Source organism: Ursus americanus, chromosome 25, assembly GCF_024610735.1.
Source record: "Ursus americanus isolate L20-20 chromosome 25, mUrsAme1.1.p, whole genome shotgun sequence".
Taxonomy (NCBI): domain Eukaryota; kingdom Metazoa; phylum Chordata; class Mammalia; order Carnivora; family Ursidae; genus Ursus; species Ursus americanus.
Window position 1 is genome coordinate 5,185,720 of NC_142151.1, and position 21,982 is coordinate 5,207,701.

Consider the following 21,982-nt stretch of genomic DNA (forward strand, 5'->3'; position numbering starts at 1 on the left):
GGGAATTTGGACTTTATTTGAAGAGTAACTGGAACCTATGAGGGAATTTAACCTGAGGAATATTATCAGCAGATTTGGGCTTAATGGGAAAATTGAGAAAAATTACCCTGCACCATAAATAATTAATTGGAGGTGGGTGGGCAAGTGTGGAAGCAGGAAAGCTTAGGGAGAAGATGTTTTGGCTGGTGGCCTAACCTAGAGTTATAATGTGGTATATGCAAGAGTAAAAACCCGGGAGAAACAGAATTACATTGCCAGGGCAATGAGAAGGGACAAGGAGCTGGGGTTCAAGCTGAGCCAGGAGAAACGCATGGTGTCCTGTGTACCACTGCATCTCTCAGAGCAGTTGCACACCGACATTTTGAGTGTCTCTCGTATGTCAGGCACTTGACATACATTATCCCAATTAATTTAAAATTTCTAGGGGCGCCTGGCTGGCTCAGTTGGAAGAGCATTTGACTCTTGATCTCGGGGTCGTGAGTTCAAGCCCCACGTTGGGTGTAGAGATTACTAAAAAAGTAAATAAATAAACTTGAATATTTGTAACAGTTCTTTGAGGCGTTCATATATATTAGTCTGTCCATTTACATGTAAGAAAGTTATATGTATTACATATGTAATTATATGTAGCCTCTCAGGCTAAGTAATTTGTCCTTGGTCACACTGCTGGTAAGGTGACAAACTTGGGAGGAAGAAAGAACATGTGCAAAGGCATTGGGTATAAAATCGTGATATGTTGTGAAAACCAGGACAGGTGGTGGGAGCACAGGGTGTGCCAGCGGCTGTGGTGAAGGGGGTCAGAGCATAATTCTGAAACTCGGGTTCCTGCTTGGTTCTGAATCTCAACTCTGCCACATCTGGCTGGGAAAGGGGGATCACAGCTTCACTTTCCTCTGCCTCTGTTTCTCTGTGTGTAAGTGGAATGTGATTGTGGCACTTCCCTAGTATTTTACTACCACTGTTATTACGACAAAAGAAAGTGAACGATGTGGAGGAGTCAGAGCAAAGACAGCCTTTGTTGAACCAGAAGCTAAGTATCACCAAGGCATCGAGCTGAGTAGTGGCAGACCTAGATTTTCTGATTCTTAGTCTAGTTCTATATCCCTTACTGTAAATACTGAGTTGTCCCCTTTCACCTATAAAGTGACTGCTGTGTTGTCTTTCCTAAGAACTGGCTTTTTGGTACCAGATGGATTAATGCCTTTTTACATCTCAACAAGTTGCATCTTGACCATAAAACCCATTGAGCATTTTCTTGATTAAGATCTACGATGTGTCAGTTTGGCAGATTATGTCCCTTAAGTGGGTCCAGTTTGGTTTTTCTACAAGTTTGGGAGAAATTTTTGATCTCCATCTTAAGACACATATTCACATAAGCTGAGTTCTTGGTATAAAAATGGCATTTGCAAACATAGTACTAAGTGAAAATATCCATGATTGTGAAGTTTTACGCCTTTTTGCTACAAAAGAACAAAAGCTTAACATTTTAGAAAACAAAAGAAAAAATGTCCTTCACAAAATAATTTTTTTAGAATAGTTTTATTGCGATATAATTAACATACCATACTATTCACCCATTTAAAGTGAACAGTGGGTGTGGGAGGGGAAGATGGCAGCAGAGTAGGAGGGCCCTGGGCTTACCTCGCCCCATGAATACAACTAGATAACTATCAGATCATCCTGAATACCCCAGAAATTGACCTGAAGACTGGCAGAACATACTCCCAACTAAAGGTAGAGAAGAGGCCACATTGAAGAAGGTAGGAAGTGTGGAGACACGGTTTCGGAGAGAAATGGATGATGACTGCTGTGGTGGGGATGGAGCTGCAGTCATGGAAAAGGGCAAGAGACAGACTAACACACAGGAAAACAAATCCCCAAAGCAATTGGCTTGGAAAGTGAGAGGAAAGTGATGGAATGAACAGCAGGCTAGAAGAAGCGGAGGAACAAATCAATGACTTAAGAGACAGGAACAGAAAATAATCAAGAGAGAGAAAAAAGAATTATGGAACACTGTATAGACTTTGGCAACTCAGTGACTCCATCTAGTAACATTCGTATTATAGGAGTCCCAGAAGAAGAAGAAGAGAGAAAAGGGGGCAGAGAATTTATTTGAGGAAATAATAGCTGAAAATTTCCCTAATCTGAGGAAAGAAACAAATATCTACATCCAGGAGGCACAGAGCACCCCAACAAAAACAGAGCCCCACTAAGACATATTGTAATTAAAATGGAAAAATATAGTGATTAAGAAAAAAATATTAAAAGCAGCAAGGCAGGGGCCCCTGGGTGGTGCAGTCAGTTGAGTGGTGGACTCTTGGTTTTGGCTCAGGTCATGACCTCGGGGTCGTGAGATCGAGCCCTGTGTCAGGCTCTGCACTCAGTATGGAGTCTGCTTGAGACAATCCCTCTCCCTCTGCCCCTCCTCCCTGTACGCTCACTCCCTCACTTGCTCTCTTTCTCTCAAATAAACAAATAAATCTAAAAAAATAAATAAATAAAAGCAGCAAGGCAAAAGAAGACGCTTACGTACAAAGGAAACCCCATAAAGATATTCAGCGGATTTTTTCAGCAGACACTTTCCAAGCCAGAAAGGAGTGGCATGATATATTCAAGGTGCTGAATTGGGGAAAGCCTGCAGCCAAGAATACTCTTATCTAGCAAGGCTATCTTTCAGAATAGGAGAGATAAAGAGTTTCCCAGACAAACAAAAACTAAAGAAGTTTGTGATCACTAAATCGGCCTTGCAAGAAATATTAAAGGGGACTCTTGAGTGGAAAGACCAAAAATGACAGTATGAGGGTAGGAAACACAAAAGCAGTAAAAATGAATATTTCTGTAAAAAATCAGTCAAGGAACTCACAAAATAAAAGGAAATAAAATATGATACCATATATCTAAAATGAGGGGAGGAGAGGAATAAAGAATGGTTTCAAACTTAACCACCAACTTAATATTGGCTGTTATATGCAGAAGATATTATATACAAACCTAATGGCAACCACAAATCAAAAACCACTAATAAATATTGCAAAGAATAAAGAGAAAGAAATCCAAATATATCACTAAAGAAAACCAGCTAACCGTGAAAGGGAGAAAGACAAGAAAGGATTAGACAAATCCTTCAGAAAGGATTTGTCAGAAACAACCACAAAACAAGTAATAAAATGGCAATAAATACACATCTATCAATAATTAGTTTTGAGTGTAAATGGACTAAATGCTCCAATCAATGACATAGGGTGACAGAATGGATAAAAAAAAAACAAACAAACAAGACCCATCCATATGCTGCTTACAAGAGACTCATTTTAGACCTAAAGACACCTATAGATTGAAAGTGAGGGAATAGAGAAAATTTTTCATGCATATGGATGTCAAAAGAAAGCCACAGCAGCCATACTTATGTCAGACAAAATAGACTTCAAAACAAAGATTGTAACAAGAGACAAAGAAGGACACTATATGATCATAAAGGGGACAATCCAACAAGATGATATAACAATTCTAAATATTTATGCACCCAACATGGGAGCACCGAATACATAAAACAGTTAACAACAAACATAAAAGAACTAAATGAAAATAATACAATAATAGGGGACTTTAACACCCCACTTATATCAATGGACAGATCATCCAAACACAAAATCAAGAAGGAAACAGTGGCTGTGAATGAGACAGTGGACCAGATGGATTTCACAGATATATTCAGAATATTCCATCCTAAGACAGCAGAATACACATTCTTTTCAAATGCACATGGAACATTCTCTAGAATAGATCACATATTAGGCCACAAAACAAGCCTCAACAAATTCAAAAAGATCAAAGTCATACCATGCATCTTTTCTGACCACAATGGTATGAAACTAGAAGTCAACCACAAGAAAAAAATTTCTGGAAAGACCACAAATACATGGAAGTTAAACAACATGCTACTAAACAATGAATGGGTCAACCAGGAAATGAAAGAAGAAATTTAAAAGTACATGGAAATAAATGGAAATGAAAACACAGTGGTTCACAACCTTTGGGATGCAGCAAAAGCAATTCTAAGAGGCAAGTTTATAGCAATACCGGCCTATTTCAAGAAGCAAGATAAACCTCAAATACACAACCTAACCTTACATCTATAGGAGCTAGAAAAAGAACAACAACAACAACAACAACAAACAACCCCTAAAACTAGCAGAAGGAAGGAAATAATAAAGATTAGAGCAGAAATAAAGGATAACCCAGAAAAAAACAATAGAACAGATCAATGAAGCTAGGAGCTGGTTCTTTGAAAAAATCAATAAAATTGATAAACCTCTAGCCAGACTTGTCAAGAAAAAAAGAGAAAGGGTTCAAATAAAATCACAAATGAGAGAGGAGAAATAACAACCAACACCACAGAAACACAAAGAGTTATAAGAGAATATTATGAAAAACTGTATGGCAACAAATTGGACAACCTGGAAGAAATGGATAAATTCCTAGGAACGTGTAGCTTACCAAAACTGAAACAGGAAGAAATAGAAAATTTGAGCAGACCCAATTACCAGAAAAATAAGTAGCCAAAAAAATCAATAATCGGAATCAGTAATCAAAAAGCTACTGATAGGGGCGCCTGGGTGGCTCAGTCGTTGGGCGTCTGCCTTCAGCTCAGGGCGTGATCCTGTCATTCTGGGATCGAGCCCCGCATCAGGCTCCTCTGCTGGGAGCCTCCTTCTTCCTCTCCCACTCACCCTGCTTGTGTTCCCTCTCTCGCTGGCTGTCTCTCTCTCTCTCTCTCTGTCAAATAAATGAATAAAATCTTTAAAAAAAAAAAAAAAGCTACTGACAAAAGTCCAGGACCAGATGGCTTCACAAGTGTATTCTACCAAACATTTAAAGAAGAATTAATGCCTATTCTTCTCAAACTATTCCAAAAAATAGGGGCACCTGGGTGGCTCAGTCTGTTAAGCATCTGCCTTCGGCTCAGGGCATGAACCCGGGGTCCTGGGATCAAGTCCCACATTGGGCTCCTTGCTCAGTGGGGAGCCTGCTTCTCCCTGTCCCTCTGTCTGTCTCTTCCCCTGCTTGTGCTTTCTCTCTGTCAAATAAATAAATAAAATCTTAAAAAAAGAAAAAAAAAACTACTCCAAAAAATAGGAGAGCAAGGAAAACTTCCAGATTCATTCTGTGAGACCAGCATAACCCTGATACCAAAACCAGATAAAGATGCCTCCCAATCCCCCAAACCTACAGGTCAGTATCTCTGATGAGCATAGATGCAAGATCCTCAACAAAATACTAGCAAACTGAATCCAACACTACATTAAAAAATCATTCACCATGATCAAGTGGGATTTATTCCTAGGTTGCAAGGGCGATATTTGCAAATCAATCCACATGCTACATCACAGCAATAAGAGAAAGGATAAAAAACCATACGATCATGTCAGTAGACGCAGAAATAGCATTTGACAAAGTTCAACATCCATTCATGATAAAAACCCTCAACAAAGTGGATCCAGGGGGAATATACCTCAACATAATAAAGGCCATATATGAAAAACCCACAGCTAACATCATCCTTAATGGGGAAAAACAGAGCTTTTCCCCTAAGGTCAGGAAAAAAAACCAAGGATGTCCAGCGTCACCTTTTATTCATCATAGTACTGGCAGTCCTAGCCACAGCAATCAGACAGCAGAAAGAAGTAAAAGGCATCCAGATTGGTAAGGAAGAAGTCAAACTTTCTCTATTTGCAGATGACATGTTACTATATGTAGAAAACCCATAAGACTTCACCAAAAAACTGCTAGAACTGATAAATGAATAAAATCACAGGACACAAAGTCAATGTACAGAAATTTGTTGCATTTCTATACACCAGTAATGAAGCAGCAGAAAGAGAAATTAAAAAAACAATCCCATTTACAGTTGCACCAAAAATAATAAGATACCTAGGAATAAACCTAACCAAAAGGTGAAAGACCTGTACTCTGGAAACTGTAAAACACTGGTGAAAGAAATTGAAAATGACACGAAGAAATGGAAAGACATTCCATACTCAGGGATTAGAAAGAACAAATATTGTTAAAATGTCTATACTATCCAAAGCAATCTACACATTTAATGCAATCCCTATTGAAATACCAACAGCATTTCTCACAGAGCTAGAACAAACAACCCTAAACTTTGTATGGAACCACAAAAGGCCCTGAATAACCATAGCAATCTTGAAAAAGAAAAACAAAGCTGAAGGCATCACAAGTCTGGACTTCAAGTTATATTACAAAGCAGTGGTAATCAAAAGAGTATGGTACTGGCACCAAAATAGACACATGGATCAATGGAACAGAATGGAAAAATCCAAAAATGAACCCACAATTAAATGGTCAATTAATCTTTGGCAAAACAGGAAAGAATATCCAATGGGAAAGACAGTCTCTTCAACAAATGGCGTTGGGAAAACTGGACAGCAACATGGAAAAGAATGAAAATGGGCCACTTTCTTACACCAATCACAGAAGTAAATTCAAAATGGATTAAGGACCTAAGAGAGACCTGACACCATAAAAATCCTAGAAAAGAACACAGGCAGGAGTAAGTTCTCTGACCTCCACTGTAGCAGCTTTTTTCTAGATAAGTGCCCTGAGGCAAGGGAAACAAAAGCAAAGATAAACTGTTGGGACTGCATCAAAATAAAAAGCTCTGCACAGCAAAGGAAACAATCAACAAAATTAAAAGGCAACCTACGGAATGGGAGAAGATACTTGCAAATGACGCATCCAATAAAGGGTTAGTATCCAAAATACATAAAGAACTTGTAAAACTCAACATCCAAAAAACAAATAATCCAATTAAAAATGGGCAGAAGATGTGAATGGACATTTCTGCAAAGACATCCAGATGGCCAACAGACACATGAAAAGATGCTCAACATCACTCATCATCAGGGAAATGCAGATCAAAATCGTATGAGATATCACCTCATACCTGTCAGAATGGCTACAATCAACAACATAACAGGTGTTGGCAAGGATGTGGCACTGTTGGTGGGAATGCAAACTGGTGCAGCCACTGTGGAAAACAGTATGGAGTTAACTTCCTCAAAAAATTAAAAATAGAACTACCCTATGATCCAGCAATTGCACGACTATTTACCCAAAGAATACAAAAATGCTAATTCAAATGGATACATGCACCCCTAGTTTATGGCAGCATTATTCATGATAGCCAAGATATGGAAGCAGCCCAAGTGTCCATCGATTGATGAATGGGTAAGTAAGATCTGGAATATATGTATTATATGAATATATATTCATATTTTATATGATTATATATAATAGGACTGTTGTGCAGCCATAAAAAAGAATGAAATCTTGCCATTTGCCATCACTTGGATGGAGCTGGAGGGCATAGCGCTGAGTGATGTACGTCAGTCAGAGAAAGACAGATGCCGTATGACCTCACTTCTGTGGGATTTAAGAAACAAAACAAATGAGCAAAGGGAAAAAAGAGTGAGAGAGAGAAAGAGAGACAAACCGAGAAACAGACTCTTAACTATAGAGAACAAACTGATGGCTACCAGAGGGGAGGTTGGTGGGGGATGGGAAATAGGTGATGGGGATTAAGGAGTGTGCTTGTCTGATGAGCACCTGGTGATTATAATAAAAATTTAAAAAAAGGAAAGAAAAAATTTGTAGTGTGTGTGGTGAGGGATGTTAGCTAAACTTAATGTGATCATATCACAATATATACAAATATTGAATCATTATGTTATATGTCAATTTTATCCCAATAAAAAAATAAAATTAGAAAAAAACCAAAGTGAACAGTGAACAATTCGGTGGTTCTAAATCTATTCACAGAGGTCTGCAGTCATCCTTACGATCAGTTTTAGAAAATTTTCACAACTCCCAAAAGAAACCTCATACCCATTAGCAGTCACTGCCGATTTCCCTCCGACCCCTTCAGCCCAGGCAACTACCAATTTACTTTCCATCTCTGTGGATTTGCCTATTCTGAATATTTCATATAAATAGAGTCATATGCTAGGTCTTTTATGACTGTCTCCTTTCACTTAACATAATGTTTTCAAGGTTCATCCATGTCGTAGTGCTTTTTATTGTCAAATTAACATCCCATTGATGGATATGCCACATTTTGTTTCTCTCTTCATCAGTTGATGGACATTTGGGTTATTTCCACTTTGGGCTATTATGAATAATGTTGCTATGAACATTCATGTATAAGTTTTTGTGTGGATATATGTTTTCATTTGAGATTATTTTTTTAACTGGCCTTTGTCTTATCCTTGGGTGTCCCTGAGCGAAGCTAATACCAATTTATTTGTGAACTATGTAAAAATAGGTCATAGTTGTCCCTCCTGTGGATGGCTGATTGTGGGCAGGAAATGGTTTGGAGAAAAAAGCCACCCTGCTTGTTGCTAAGTCTACTTGTAAATTCATGATTTGGATATGGGGGGTAACTTTATCCTCTAAAGAGAAAAGGGAATTTAGTTTCGGTGTTGGCCCTGCCTCTTTCTCTCGGGCAAATGATTCTCCCTGAGCCTGATACCACCACATGTAAATTTGAGTACCATCCTTCTCTTACAACATACATCACACTTTATTTTATGTCTCTGTTCTGCCCTAGATATGTTCCGTAAACAAACAAGAAACAAAACAAGAAAGACTACCACTGTCTCTTCCTCAAACTCACACAAATGTGAGGATAAAATGAGAAAATCGTTTTTAGTCAGATAGTTTTGAATTTTTTATAAAAGGTGCTTCATAAATCCAAGGTAATAGCATTTCAAACATTCCCAACTCTAGTTAACTAGACAAGAGATGAACAAAATGCTGGAAAACAAAAAGAAACAGAGGGAACTGATAGAGAACAATAGATCATCGAATTTTTTAAGTTGCGGTGAAATATACGTAACATAAAATTTACCGTTTTCGCCATTTTTAAGTGTACAGTTCAGTGACATTAAGCACATTCACGTTGTTATGCAACTATCACCACAATTCATCTCCAGAACTTTTTCATCTTCCCATAATAAAACTCCGTATCGCTAAATAATAACTCCCTGTTCTGTCCCCTGTGTCCCTCGTAACCACTATTCTACAAAATTTCTGTCTCTGTGAATTTGACTACTCTAGATTTCTCATATAAGTGGAATCATAACAATATTTGTCCCTTTTTAAAAAAAATATTCGTGACTGGCTTATTCCACTTAGCATAATGTCCTTTGAGGTTCATCCAGGCTGTAGCCTGGGTCAGAATTCCATTCCTTTTTAAAACTGAGTAATAGTCCATTGTATGTATATACCAGTTTGTCTATCTGTTCATCAGTTGATGGATATTTGGGCTGTTTTCACCTTTTAGATATTGTGAATACTGCTGCTGTGAACATTGGTATACAGGTATCTGAGTCTGTGTTTTCAATTCTCTCGGTATATACCCAGAAGTGGAATTGCTGGATCATGTGGTACTTCTGTATTAAGTGTTTTGGGAACCACTGTACTGTTTTCCACAGTGATTGCACCATTTTACATTGCCACCAGCAATGCACAAGGGTTCCAATTTCTCCACATCCTCGCCAATACTTCTTTTCTTTTCTTTTTTTTTTTTTAAGATTTTATTTATTTATTTGACAGACAGAGACAGCCAGCGAGAGAGGGAACACAGGCAGGGGGAGTGGGAGTGGAAGAAGCAGGCTCCCAGCAGAGGAGCCCGATGCGGGGCTCGAACCCAGAACACTGGGATCACGCCCTGAGCCGAAGGCAGATGCTCAACGACTGTGCCACCCAGGCGCCCCTATTTCCTGTTTTTTTGATAATAGACATCCCAGTGCTTATGAAATGGTATCTCATTGTGATTTTGATTTGCATTTCCCTAATGATGAGTCCTGTTGAACGTCTTTTCATGTACTTATTGGCCATAATATGTATCTTCTTCGAAGAAATGTCTGTTCATGTCCTTTACCTATTTCTGGTTAAAGGGTTATTTGTTTTGTTGTTGTTGTTGAGTGTGTGTTGTAGGAGTACTTTATCTATCCTGGATATTAATCCTGTATGGAAAGGGAAAACAAGGGATAAATCTGAGTGAGAATACGAAGAAAGAATTGTCAAAATTTGGATGAAGTAGGTGGCAACCCTCTCAGGTCCGCTCCCTCCTCGGGAGCTTTATACTATCACTGAGCTATCGCTCAATAAACCTTGATCTGTTGCCCACCAAAAAACAAAACAAAACAAAACAAAACAAATTTTGGATGAAGTAGCTATGTCTTAAGTCAGAATAGCTGGAATGTTTTAGCAAGAAAATTAAAAAATTATATTTGGTTCGACAATTTATTTTTTAAACCAGTGTTGGCAGTTTTTGAGAGTTCTTCCTTTCTGCCAGGTATCTCGGGTAGTTTGAACTTCGATGAAGAGGAGACCGATGGGGAGGAAGAAGGGAAAAAATTATGTCATTCACCATATTCAGAGGCGGAGAGACCCAATTCTGCATCCAGCCAGAAATCAACCACAGTATGTAGTTCTGAAACGTCTTCTTGGGAACTTATTTAACTATTTCCCAAATGTACCTGTAGTATTTAAACACCGTTGCTGAATGAGGGTACCTTCAAAAGAGTGAAGCTCCAATTTAGACTTAGATTCATGACCTCCCCAATTTCTTACGTCTGAAGCCAGCAGTTGTGAAGTTACATCCCACTTTTGTTCTTAGCTCCTTCATTACTCCCAATATTCACATACTTATTTTACTTCTCAGAGTTTCCCCTTATTTTGTCAGAAGACTAGAGACATAGGGGTAAATCACGAAATTATTTTGTCCATTAATTATTTCTTGAAGAGAATAAGAAGTGTTCTGATCCCACCTCCTCTTGCTCATGTATATGGCTGTCTTTCAGGATCCAGGAGCTTCCGGTCCTGTGGCCCACCAAATGGATAACCAGCTGGGAGAAGTGGAGAACTTGGAGGACTTTGTATGTAGTCCTGCCCCTAGGGGTATTACAGTAAAGTGTCGGATAACCAGGGATAAAAAAGGAATGGATCGGGGTCTCTTCCCCACTTACTATATGCACTTGGAAAAGGATGAAAATCGGAAGGTATGAGAATTGATTCTTAAGACAGATCTTCAGATAAAGGGGAAGAATGTTGTGGGAATAGATCATTGAAGGGTCTTAGGAGGAGAAGAGCACTGGTTTCAGACCAAGTCAGCAACTCCCAGTTGCTGTGTTCTTTCTTCAAAGAGCTCAGAGTCTCAGAATTAAAATCTACCCCACCCCAAAGAAAAAGAATTTTATCCAGAATATAAGAAAATGGAAGAGAACATTTGAATGTAATTATTTGCACCTCTATCCTATTTTTTGATGGAGGGAGGGTGTTACTGTGTGCTCTTTGGTTTTTATTTTAATTACCGTAGGACATGATACTGTGCCAGTTTTAGGGAATAGGAGGAATTGGAAATAGAGGAAGGGGGCGCCTGAGTGGCTCAGTGGTTAAGCGTCTGCCTTCGGCTCAGGGCGTGATCCTGGAGTCCTGGGATCGAGCCCCACATCAGGCTCCTCCGCTGGTAGCCTGCTTCTTCCTCTCCCACTTTCCCTGCTTGTGTTCCCTCTCTCGCTGGCTGTCTCTCTCCGTGTCAAATAAATAAATAAAATCTTTAAAAAAAAAGGGAAATAGAGGAAGGACATGCGAGTGAAATGTCTTATTTCTCACTCTAGAAATTCTGATTTACTTCAAACACAAGTTTGAGGCAATTTAATACTTGCTAATGAACACTGTATTTTGCTTTGCTACCGGGTCTAGGTGGATGATTTTAAGCATAAAAAATGAGATGATGATTGATACCATTGTTGTTATAACCACTAATTTATAAGTGTTTATGATGTACCAGGCATGTGCCAGATGCTCTGTGTATATATTATCTCCTATAATCCTTACCACAACCTCATCCCTGCTTTATAGATGAGTGACTGGGGCTTAGGGAGTGACATACCTACCCCCAAATCGCAATGATAAGTGGCAGAGCCAGAGTCAAACCCGTATCTGTTTGATTCCACGGTCCCTTCCGTGGCTGCTGCCATTCTCCTGCTTCCCTGTTCTTGTCCAGATCTGGTAGGGTCTGGGAAAGGTGCACAAGTATGACAGTGTTCACGCCACTGAAGTCACACACAAAAAGGAATATGAGGAAAGCAGCTATGGTAAAGAATGGGAAGGGTGGGTATTCCGCGTCCTGTCTCTCCTGAAGCTGGAAAGACCCTTCCTTGATGAATCAGATGAAGCTTTTTTGAAAAAGCCACTGGAGGTTTTAGGGAGAAAGTTGCACATAGTTGCAGTAGCCCCCCCACCCCAATATTTTGCTTTCTGTGGTTTCAGTCACCTGCAGTCACTGTCATCTGGAAGCAGATGGGTCCTTCTTCTGGCGTAGGGTTAGCAGGTCAATAGTAGCCTAACGCCCCCTCTTTTCATCTCATCATGTAGGCATTTTATCATCTCATATCAGCACAAGAAGAAGGGGAGTACAGTACAGTGAGATATTTTGAAAGAGAAAGACCACATGCATATAACTTTTATTATAGTATATTGTTAGAATTATTCTATTATTGTTGCTAATCTCTTGCTATGCCTTCTGTGTAAGTTAAACTTTGTCATATGTATGTACAGAAAAACATAGTTTGTAGAGTGTTCAGTAGGCATCCACTGGGGGTCTTGAAACAATAGCCCCTGGTGGATAAGGGGGTCTACTGTATATGGAGAATGCAGCTAAGTGAATTATGAAAAGTTGTACAGTAGGGAAACCCTGATAGTGAATTCTGAGAAGCATTATAAGGGTTAGAAAAAGAGATAAAGCCGCAAAGATTGGTCTTCTCCAAGAAAACACGAAGTGGCAGATAACACTGGTGCTTCAGGAGGCACTGGGATGGGAGGCCCCGCGGCTTCTGCAGTCGTCAAGGCCAAGGAGTTCACGGCAGCAAGACCAAGGAGGTGGAGTGGATGCCTCTCACCAGCCTGCGCTGTCTGGTCAAGGATGTAAAGTTCGGGTCCCTGGAGGAGACCTATCTCTTCTGCCTGCCCATCAAGGAATCTGAGATCATCGAGGTTTTCCTGGGATCGTCCTTCAAGGATGAGGTTTTGAAGATCATGCCCATGCAAAAGCAGACCCATGCCGACAGGCAGACCAGGTTCAAGACATTTGTTGCTATCGGGGATTCGGTGTTAAATGTTCCCGTGAGGTGGCCACTGACATCCGTGGGACCATCATGCTGGCCAAGGTCTCTAGCCCCAGTGCAGCAAGGCCTCTGGGAGAACGAGATCAGCAAGCTCCACACCGTCCCTTGTAAGGTGACTGGACGCTGCAGCTCCGTGCTGTGGCACCACGTCCCTGGCCCAGGGGCCCCGGTGTTGTGCGGGCTGCTCGACCTCCGCCGGCCGCTGCACGGCCACCCCGGGCAGCTTCGCCAAGGCCACTTGGGATGCCATCTCCAAGACCTAGAGCTGTCTCATGCCGACCTCTGGAAGGAGACCACGTTCTCCGAGGCCCCCTCTCAGGAACTCACTGACCATCCTGTAAAGACCCATACTGGAGGTTCGGTGCAGCAGACCCAGGCTCCAGCTGTGGTTACCATGTAGTTTGTATACAAGAAAAATGACGGTGAATTAAGCCTGTTGAAAAGAAAAAAGACTGAAAGATTGACTGCTTGGCCCACGATAGGCACTTGCTAAATATTTGCTAGGTGAGCGGGTAGGGCAGACCGTAGTGGTTCTCTTGATATTCTTGACTGGCATTTTTTTCTTTTTCCAGATATTTCTTCTTGCAGGTAGAAAGCGGAAAAAGAGCAAAACATCCAATTACCTCATCTCCACTGATCCAACAGATTTATCTCGTGAAGGGGAGAGTTATATTGGCAAACTCAGGTGAGAGCAGCCTTGTATTACTGTCCTATTCTTTCTGGTATTTTTATTCCTGTAGTTTCAGAGCAGTCTGTATCTTTTTTACAGTGTGCATGTATTGATACCGTAATCTTAAAAAACTTCAGAGAAAATCCAAGGCCCTTATTTTAATGAGAGATCTTTACTAGTGGTGATGAACATTTGGAGAACAGGCAGATGAGCTTCCATTCTGTTCCATACCTGTCCTAGATTTGTATTTGTGTGGGGAAAAAATACAGATCATTAATGGTAACTTCTTTCTCTTGATTCTAGATCCAACCTCATGGGGACCAAGTTTACAGTTTATGACCATGGTGTCAGCCCAAGCAAGGCCCAAGGTCTGGTAGAAAAGGCCTATATCCGGCAGGAGCTGGCAGCTGTCTGTTATGTACGTCCCATTCTCATAATGCACTCTTTGTCCTGAGTCTTTTCCCTGATTTCCTGGGTGTCCTGCTGGCACTTGAAACGTAACCAACACTGAACTCACGATCTTCCCTCCCAAGCTTGTTTCTATTTCTAACCCCCCCCTTTTCTGTTGCTGGTTGCATTTTTCTCTGTATATTCAAGTTTTAATTATTTACGAAATGCCAAGTTTGGTTCTTTTTAATTTTTTCTTAAAGATTCCATTAATTTATTTGACACAGAGAGAAAGCGAGCGAGAGAGCACAGTAGGGGGAGGAGCTGAGGGAGAGGGAGAAGCAGACTCCCCGCTGAGCAGGGAGCCTGACTGGGGCTCCCAGGATCCTGGGATCATGTCCTGAGCCGAAGGCAGATGCTCAACCGACTAAGCTGCCCAGGCGCCCCATCTTTTTAATTTTTTTTTAACATTTCTTGTCTTACCTGCTCTTTCATTTTCCTAAGGCCATTGTATTAACTTGGTCCTTCATTACCTCTTACCCACTGGCTAGAGGTTACAATAAAGTAGACTGATCTCTTTCTCTCTCTTTTTTTAAGATTTTAAAAATTTATTTGAGAGAGAGTGAGAGAGCATAAGCAGGGGGAGGTGTAGAGGGAGAGAGGGGGGAGAAGCGGGCTCCCCGCTGAGCAGGGAGCCCCACGCGGGGCTCGATTCCAGACACTTCACTGACTGAGCCACCCAGGCGCCCCTCTTTTTCTTTTCTTATTTGAGGTGTAATTGACATTTTAGTTCAGTTGTACAAGGTAATGATTTTATTTTTTTATTTTTTAATTTATAAAAAATATTTTTATTTTAAAAAATTTTCAAAAGATTTTATGTATTTATTTGACACAGAGAGAGAGAGAACACAAGCAGGGGGAGCAGCAGGCAGAGAGAGAGGGAGAAGCGGAGCCCAGTCCCAGGACCCCAAGATCATGACCTGAGCCAAAGGCAGACGCTTAACCAACTGAGCCACCCAGGCGCCCCTATTTATTTATTTTTAAATATTTTATTTATTTACTTGAGAGAGAGAGAGAGAATGAGCATGAGTGGGGAGGAGGGTCAGAGGGAGAGGGAGAAGGAGACTCCCTGCTGAGCAGGGAGTCCAACGTGGGGCCCGATCCCAGGATCCTGAGACCATGACCTGAGCCGAAGGCAGATGCTTAACGGCTGAGCCACCCAGGCATCCTAAGATTTATGTATTTGAGAGAGAGAGAGCGCATGTGTGCATGCGCACATGTGAGTGGGGTGAGGGGCAGAGGGAGAGAAACCCCAAGCAGACTCTGCGCTTACTGCAGAGCCCGATTCTAGGCTCCATCTGCAAAATGATCATCACAGTAAGTCTAATTAACATCCATCACCACACATGGTTACGGGTTCTTTTCTTGTGATGAGAACTTTCAAGATCTACTCTCTTAGCAACCTTCATATGTCTAGTACAGTATTATTTTTTTTTATTTGTATAACTGACACACAATGTTACATTAGTTTCAGCTTAGGGATTTGACAAGTTTATACATTATGCTGTGTTCGTCACAAGAATAGCTACCATCTGTCCTGATACATCGCGATTACAGTACCGGTGACTATATTCCTTATGCTGACATAGGCATTTGAACTTTTTACCTCCTGGTACAGGTCCTGTGTAAATTAAGCTGTAATTCTCACTGTATATCATGTAGTGCCATGCCCTCACTGGGAAATAAATATTTATTGATGATGACAAAATTGGCCAGTTTGCTCACAATTGCCCCAAATTTCACTTAAGACTAAGGAGTAAGAAGAAAGTTTCAAGCCAATAAAATCTGTTTTAAATTCAAGTGTTCACATTAGGTTTAAAAGGAGGTACAGTATTACTTTTCTTTTTTCTTTTTTTTTGATTCCCTCTCTCTTCGTTTACTTACGCTAAAGAAATAAAATCATTTTTGGTGTTTTTGACATCATTGGACATTTTACATGCCCAAGAAAGTCTGGTGTTAAGAATGTGGTCTCTTTTTCCTTTCTGCTTCCAAGTCCCTGCCTTGTTCTCTTATCTTCCAGGAAACAAATGTACTTGGATTTAAAGGTCCTAGGAAAATGTCTGTGATCATTCCAGGGATGAATATGAATCATGAACGGATCCCATTTCGGCCACGAAATGTAAGCAAGAACATATTTAGTCAGCAAGGAGTCTGAAAGACAAGAATACGAGACAGACGATCAGTACAAAAAAGTATCGATCCTCGGAGAACCTCAAGTTGGAGCATGGCTCATAGCCTTCTTTAGCAGAGTGATGGCTCCAGAGCGGCAGCTAAGTGCCCATGCGGAGAAGTGGCTGAAGTGTAGATTTGAAACCCCTTGGTCTGCAAAGAGAAATGCTGGATAATCTTGCAGAATTTTTAAATCTGCCTTAACTTTCGGCTTTCTTTGTTTCTGTTGTACCCTTTCTGAAACAGAGAAAATACTCCCCTCCTCCACCTCCTACCTCACAGAGTTGAGAGCAAATGATTGCCTATGGTTCTCAGTACAAAGAAATGATTGTCTCTTCAAACAGGACCACGAGAGCTTGCTTTCCAAATGGCAAAACAAAACCATGGAGAACTTGATTGAACTGCACAACAAGGCGCCCGTCTGGAACGATGACACGCAGTCCTACGTCCTGAACTTCCATGGCCGGGTCACTCAGGCGTCTGTGAAGAACTTTCAGATAGTCCACGAACATGACCGTAAGCCTGCAGGAAGGGTTGGGTGGGAATAGGAGGAAAGATGTTCTTACACGGTGGGGAAATGAGCACTTCCTATCATCGACAGGAAGTTCTGTTCAGGGAAGAATTATTTAAGAAAGACATGATTTCTTTGGAAAGACTAAAGTATGGTTTTATTTATTTATTTTTACTTTTTAAAGACTTATTTATTTGGGGGGGGCGCAGAGGGAGAGAATCCCAAGTGGGATCATGACCTGAGCCGAAATCGAGAGTCAGACACTCAACCCACTGAGCTACGCAGGCGCCCCTAATGTGGCTTTTCTAAAGTAAAACTTCTGAACCACTGTTTGGGAGGCAGATGCAATGGCCCTTAGTCAAGCTTCTTAGGCACCTTTAGTCCTTGGAGCTTCTGCTGTTCCCTCCTCTGGCCCTTTCGTGCTAGTCAGGAGTCGTTCCTGCTCTCTGAGAGGAACAGTAATAGAAACTTGGCTTGTGTTAGCAGATGCTCACTCTTACCTGGTGCCTCTTGCCATCCTTCTCATGGTTTCCCATTTTAAAGAGACCTGGTGATTGCCTGACCTATTTGGCGATTTTTCTCTGTATCGTAAGTAGGCTCTTCCCCAGTACAGCCCCATTATCTTCTAATGTCCGAATTTCTTTCTGTTTCTAGCGGACTACATAGTCATGCAGTTTGGACGTGTGGCAGACGATGTGTTCACCCTGGATTACAACTACCCACTGTGTGCACTTCAGGCCTTTGCCATCGGGCTTTCTAGCTTTGACAGCAAGCTAGCATGTGAATGAGAAAACAGCAAGCGCCAAGCTTTCTCCCTCAGAGCTTTCAGGAGCAGATAATTGCCTCTTTTGCTTTTGCCCCAGGACACGAAGAGCAACAGCCCGCCCCTTTGGGAGTGATCCCCGAATGTACGTCTGTGTGTATATGTGCCCGTGTACATATGCACATGTGTATACATACACACGCACACATGTACACACACACTCAGCTCCTCCGGGTTCCATAGGCCCGGTCAGGGGTCACAGCTTCGCGTGGCTGAGAGGTGGTTGAGAGCACAGAGGTTCCTGTCCGGAGCACGTCAGTAACTCCCGAGGTGACTGCACCACAGACTGTGTGCCTCAACAGTCAGGTTTCCTGTGCTTGGAAACCTGCAGCTAGAATCACGTTCTAATGATGAATTACCAGGCTCTTTTTTCGGAAGACCTGTTCAGAGTGGGATAGTTCCCTAAATTGCCTTTCGTCTTCAGGTCTGCAGGCTTTGTCTGTAAATAGCCAGAGAGTCCCTCACAGCTGCTCAGCTCTGTTGTACTAGAGACACAGCCACGGCCAGTTCAGAAACCAGTGAGGGTGGCCGTGTTCCATGGAAACTTTAGTGACGAAAACAGGCAGCGGGCCAGATTTGGCCTGTGGGCTGGTTTGCGGGCCCCTGCTGCAGGGATATTTCTGTAAGCGATGGGCCTCAGCATCCTCCAGGATGGGCCTGCGGTCGGGACATAAGAGTGGGAAACGGATATCTCTAGGAAGCAACAGTCCCACAGACTGGATCCAAAAGGTACTCGGCGACATCCACAAAGCTTTTGCGTTGTTTTATATTTTTATTTATTTATTTTTTAAGTAAGCTTTACATCCCACATGGAGCTTAAACTCTTGACCCTGAGCTCAAAAGTCACATGCTCTGCTGACAGAACCAGCCAGGTACCCCTTAACAAATTTTTATTTTATTTTTCAAGTAAGCTTTATGTCCAACGTGGGGCTTTTTTAAATTTTTATTTTACTTTTTTTTTTTTTAAGTAAGCTTTGCTTTTACCTTGTTTTGGTGGTGATGGTTTCTAGAGCATCAGTGACCTTCAGAACTGGGAAGACCCCAAATCAGTGATCATTTTGAGTTCACACAGGTAGCTTAACTACCCAGTAGCTGTCCTACCCAGAGTACCCGTGGGGGAAGACAATGTCAGCCACTTTACCACGATGAGAAGAACTTAACGCTCACTTGTAAACAAATCCAGTATTGTATGGGCTTTATCAGAGGGAGTGTGGTATTGTTAGAGCTCGCTGGCTGTCCTCATGGGGCTCGGGCGGTACTTTAGTCACAGGCTTCCCTCAGAGCACGCTGGCTGGCAGCAATCTCAGTCAAAGCGGCTGTGGCCAAATTCTGTGATCAGTCATGTGAGAAACGTATTGTCTTAATTTCAGTTTAGGCTGAAAGCATCAACTCTAGAGGTGACTTAGTCTAATTGAGACGGAGAGTAACTTGACAGTTGCCTTCATTTTCAGTCCAGGAGCGCCTCCTACAGCTATATTACTATGGAGCCGTTAGTAGAGAGGGACACACATATCTGTAGACCATGAAAGAGGTAAGAGAACGTTATGTATTGAAACTTGTCATTGTCACTATCCAGAGAGGTGGCAGGGAGGCTGTGGTGAGGACCAGCTAGCTGACTGAGCTCTGTAGACCTTGTTAGGCAGAGCTTTGGGCCTTTCTTCTTAACAGAAATATCAGTTCCCCAAAGCCTGGCTCTTTGGTACAGATCATGCTCCTGTCACTTTTCCTCACAGATGATAAGAGTTTTGCCAAGTCTTTCAGATCATGAGCACCTCCCAGCAAATCCTATGACTCTGCTTGCCGCCAGTTCACCAGTCTCAGAATGCCTCTGACTGGAGAATCCAAGAACTTCGTGCGTTCTACTTTCAGCATTGTTCCGCTCCCAAGCCTTTGTGCGCCCAGCTGTCTGCCAGCATGGGGCAAGGAATCCGCGGCTGTTGCTCCATTATATTTCCCTTCTGTGGACTTCCTTTTCACCCCACTTCCTGTTGTTCCTTGCTGCACATCAAATAGCAACGCGAAGGAAAGAGACACGGGAGATGGACTCTTTGCTCATCCCCCACTGGCGAGGCCTGTCTGCTTTGTTTTGACATGATTGGTTTCCATCTCAGGCATGCTTCCTATCAAGTGCCTCATTCATAGAAGTGCCCTAAAGCCCTTCAGACCTCTGGCACCATCGTCCTGCCGTACTGTCTAATCCGCCCTTGTTGAAAACGGAAAGCTGTTCACTTCCCTCCAGCTGCAGCAGGTGACGGTGTCTGGGGAAGGGGAGCCTGACGGGACGACTGGATCCAGTCCTGCTTCCTCCTGCTCTGTCTGGCTCCAAGACTGTACCCCAGCTTCATGTACTCTCTGCTTGAGTGTGCAGGCGATTGGTTTTACATAAATCATATTTATACCTTTTGTATGCTACAGAAATAAAAGAGAATTTATATAAAAATGTGTCACCAGTCTTCCTTGTGAAGTCCCATCCCTCACGGGGTTCCTGCTGTCGTGTTCTGGAATAATAATTTTCATCCTGTGAATCAGTTCATCCCAGGATAACAGGAGTCTACAGACTCAGAAGTCTGTATGCTGGAGACTGTCTAGACTCATCATATTCATGATACCAAGAATTTTCTAGATAGGTGCTGGAGCCAAGAACTGAGCAAAGACGGGGCCACAGAAGGGTGGGGTTTATGTTGCCCTAGTCAGCCTCCTGGGTCTTCTTTGTGGGCATTGCTTCCTGACTCAATATCTAAAACTGAAACAGCCCTGTCTCGACTCAGAGTGTTCACATTTTAGTGCTGCCTTACAGAGACAAGCTGAAAAAAAAGATGTGTTCACAAATCTCTACTAGGCCTTCCTGCTCTTACCAGTGTCATAGTGAAAATGAGTCACATGGAAGGAAGCAGGAAGAGCGTAAAAATCACGATGAGAGCTGGAGTCAGAGTTTAATTCTTAGGGCTTGTGTTTTCTTCTTCACATGGTTCTTTTTGGCTAAGCTGCACAGCTGGCTGAACAGATTATTTAGGACACAATTTTTTGTATACTTTTCAGTGACCAGGAGTAATATCAATGCTTCAGTGGTCATTGACATGAAAGACATCAGCAAGTGGTTTTTAAATTTAAAACAGGCCTACAAAAGGTTCTTTTTGAGCAGAAGCTTTGCAGGTCACACAACTAGCATCAATTCACTTCCTTTAGACAGCATCATAGGTACAGAAGTAAAGCAATAGTTTGAGGCCAAATCCCAGGGTTTTGGCCCCTTTTCTGCTGGTGATTTGCCACGCGCCTCTTTCCTATGTACTTTGAGAGGTCGTGAACTGTATGTTCTTCAGTTCTTGCATATGGTTCTCCCCACTCGTGCTGGCAACAATGTGGAATTTCTCTACTTGAGTTTGGAACTGAACTCTCTAGTTACCTTCTGGACAGAGTCATGTCTTCATAGCTGAAGATACTGCTGGGTGGAGTGCCAGAGACCCCAGGAAAGGACCGTCGATGCTTAAGCTACGGAACCGGAGACAGCAGATTCTGAATATATCTTTGGTGGGAGATCCTGGAATGGCAGGAGTGCACGATGTGGGAGAGAGAGGATCTGGTGCTGAGCAAGTGCAGGACCTCCAAGCTGCTTTTCCCCAACCGCTGGAAATACCTTGCTCCACTGAGAAAACCTTGGGATGTTGCAAGCTGCCCTTCTCCTCAGCCTCTAGCTGTGCCTCTAGATAGAATGGCTCTTGCCCAAGTACTCATGCCATATGCCCAATGGCTGCTTCCCTCCAGTCTACAGCCCTGTTTTAATCTTCCCCATGCCAGCCTCAGCTAGGGGCTTGCCAAGGACTGGCCAGATCCTGTCCCAGCCCTCAGACACATTTCTTGACCAATTGCATATTCTATCGTTTTGCCTTCTCTCCCCGCTTTGGTCGCCTAGTTGTCATAGTCAATGTATATTCGTTAAAAGTCTCACATACTCCTCTCACCTGCAAAAAGCCAAGGATACCACAATAAATGAAGGATTTGCCATTGGTGCTCAGAATTTAGGCAATCTTTAACTAAACCACAGGTGGGTTCGTGGCACCACCTACCGACCAAGGATGTACATTACAAGTGCATTAAAATGAAAAGCACAGATTCTGTAACCTAGAGGAGGAGGTCTCAAAGGGCTCAGT

The 21,982-nt window shown here is 42.1% G+C and overlaps 2 protein-coding genes and 1 pseudogene across 6 annotated transcripts in view; 2 read left to right on the plus strand and 1 right to left on the minus strand.

Annotated features, from left to right (window-relative positions):
- The window catches only part of TULP3 (TUB like protein 3), a 68,664-nt gene extending 48,390 nt beyond the window's left edge, over window positions 1-20,274 (plus strand). For 2 of the 3 annotated variants that reach the window (XM_045781270.2, XM_087855545.1), the window contains 7 exons: window positions 10,382-10,509; window positions 10,890-11,087; window positions 13,787-13,899; window positions 14,188-14,302; window positions 16,352-16,450; window positions 16,845-17,016; window positions 17,666-20,274. In XM_045781270.2, the coding sequence (XP_045637226.1) occupies window positions 10,382-10,509; window positions 10,890-11,087; window positions 13,787-13,899; window positions 14,188-14,302; window positions 16,352-16,450; window positions 16,845-17,016; window positions 17,666-17,799 (959 nt within the window). In that variant the 3' untranslated portion in view covers window positions 17,800-20,274. The remainder of the gene's footprint in view (window positions 1-10,381; window positions 10,510-10,889; window positions 11,088-13,786; window positions 13,900-14,187; window positions 14,303-16,351; window positions 16,451-16,844; window positions 17,017-17,665) is intronic. The other variant, XM_045781271.2, reaches the window with a different exon arrangement.
- FOXM1 (forkhead box M1) overlaps window positions 1-21,982 on the minus strand; it is a 98,823-nt gene that overhangs the window by 68,714 nt on the left and 8,127 nt on the right. The gene's annotated exons all lie outside the window — the stretch shown is intronic.
- LOC123781535 (small ribosomal subunit protein uS5 pseudogene) lies at window positions 12,883-14,303 on the plus strand (annotated as a pseudogene).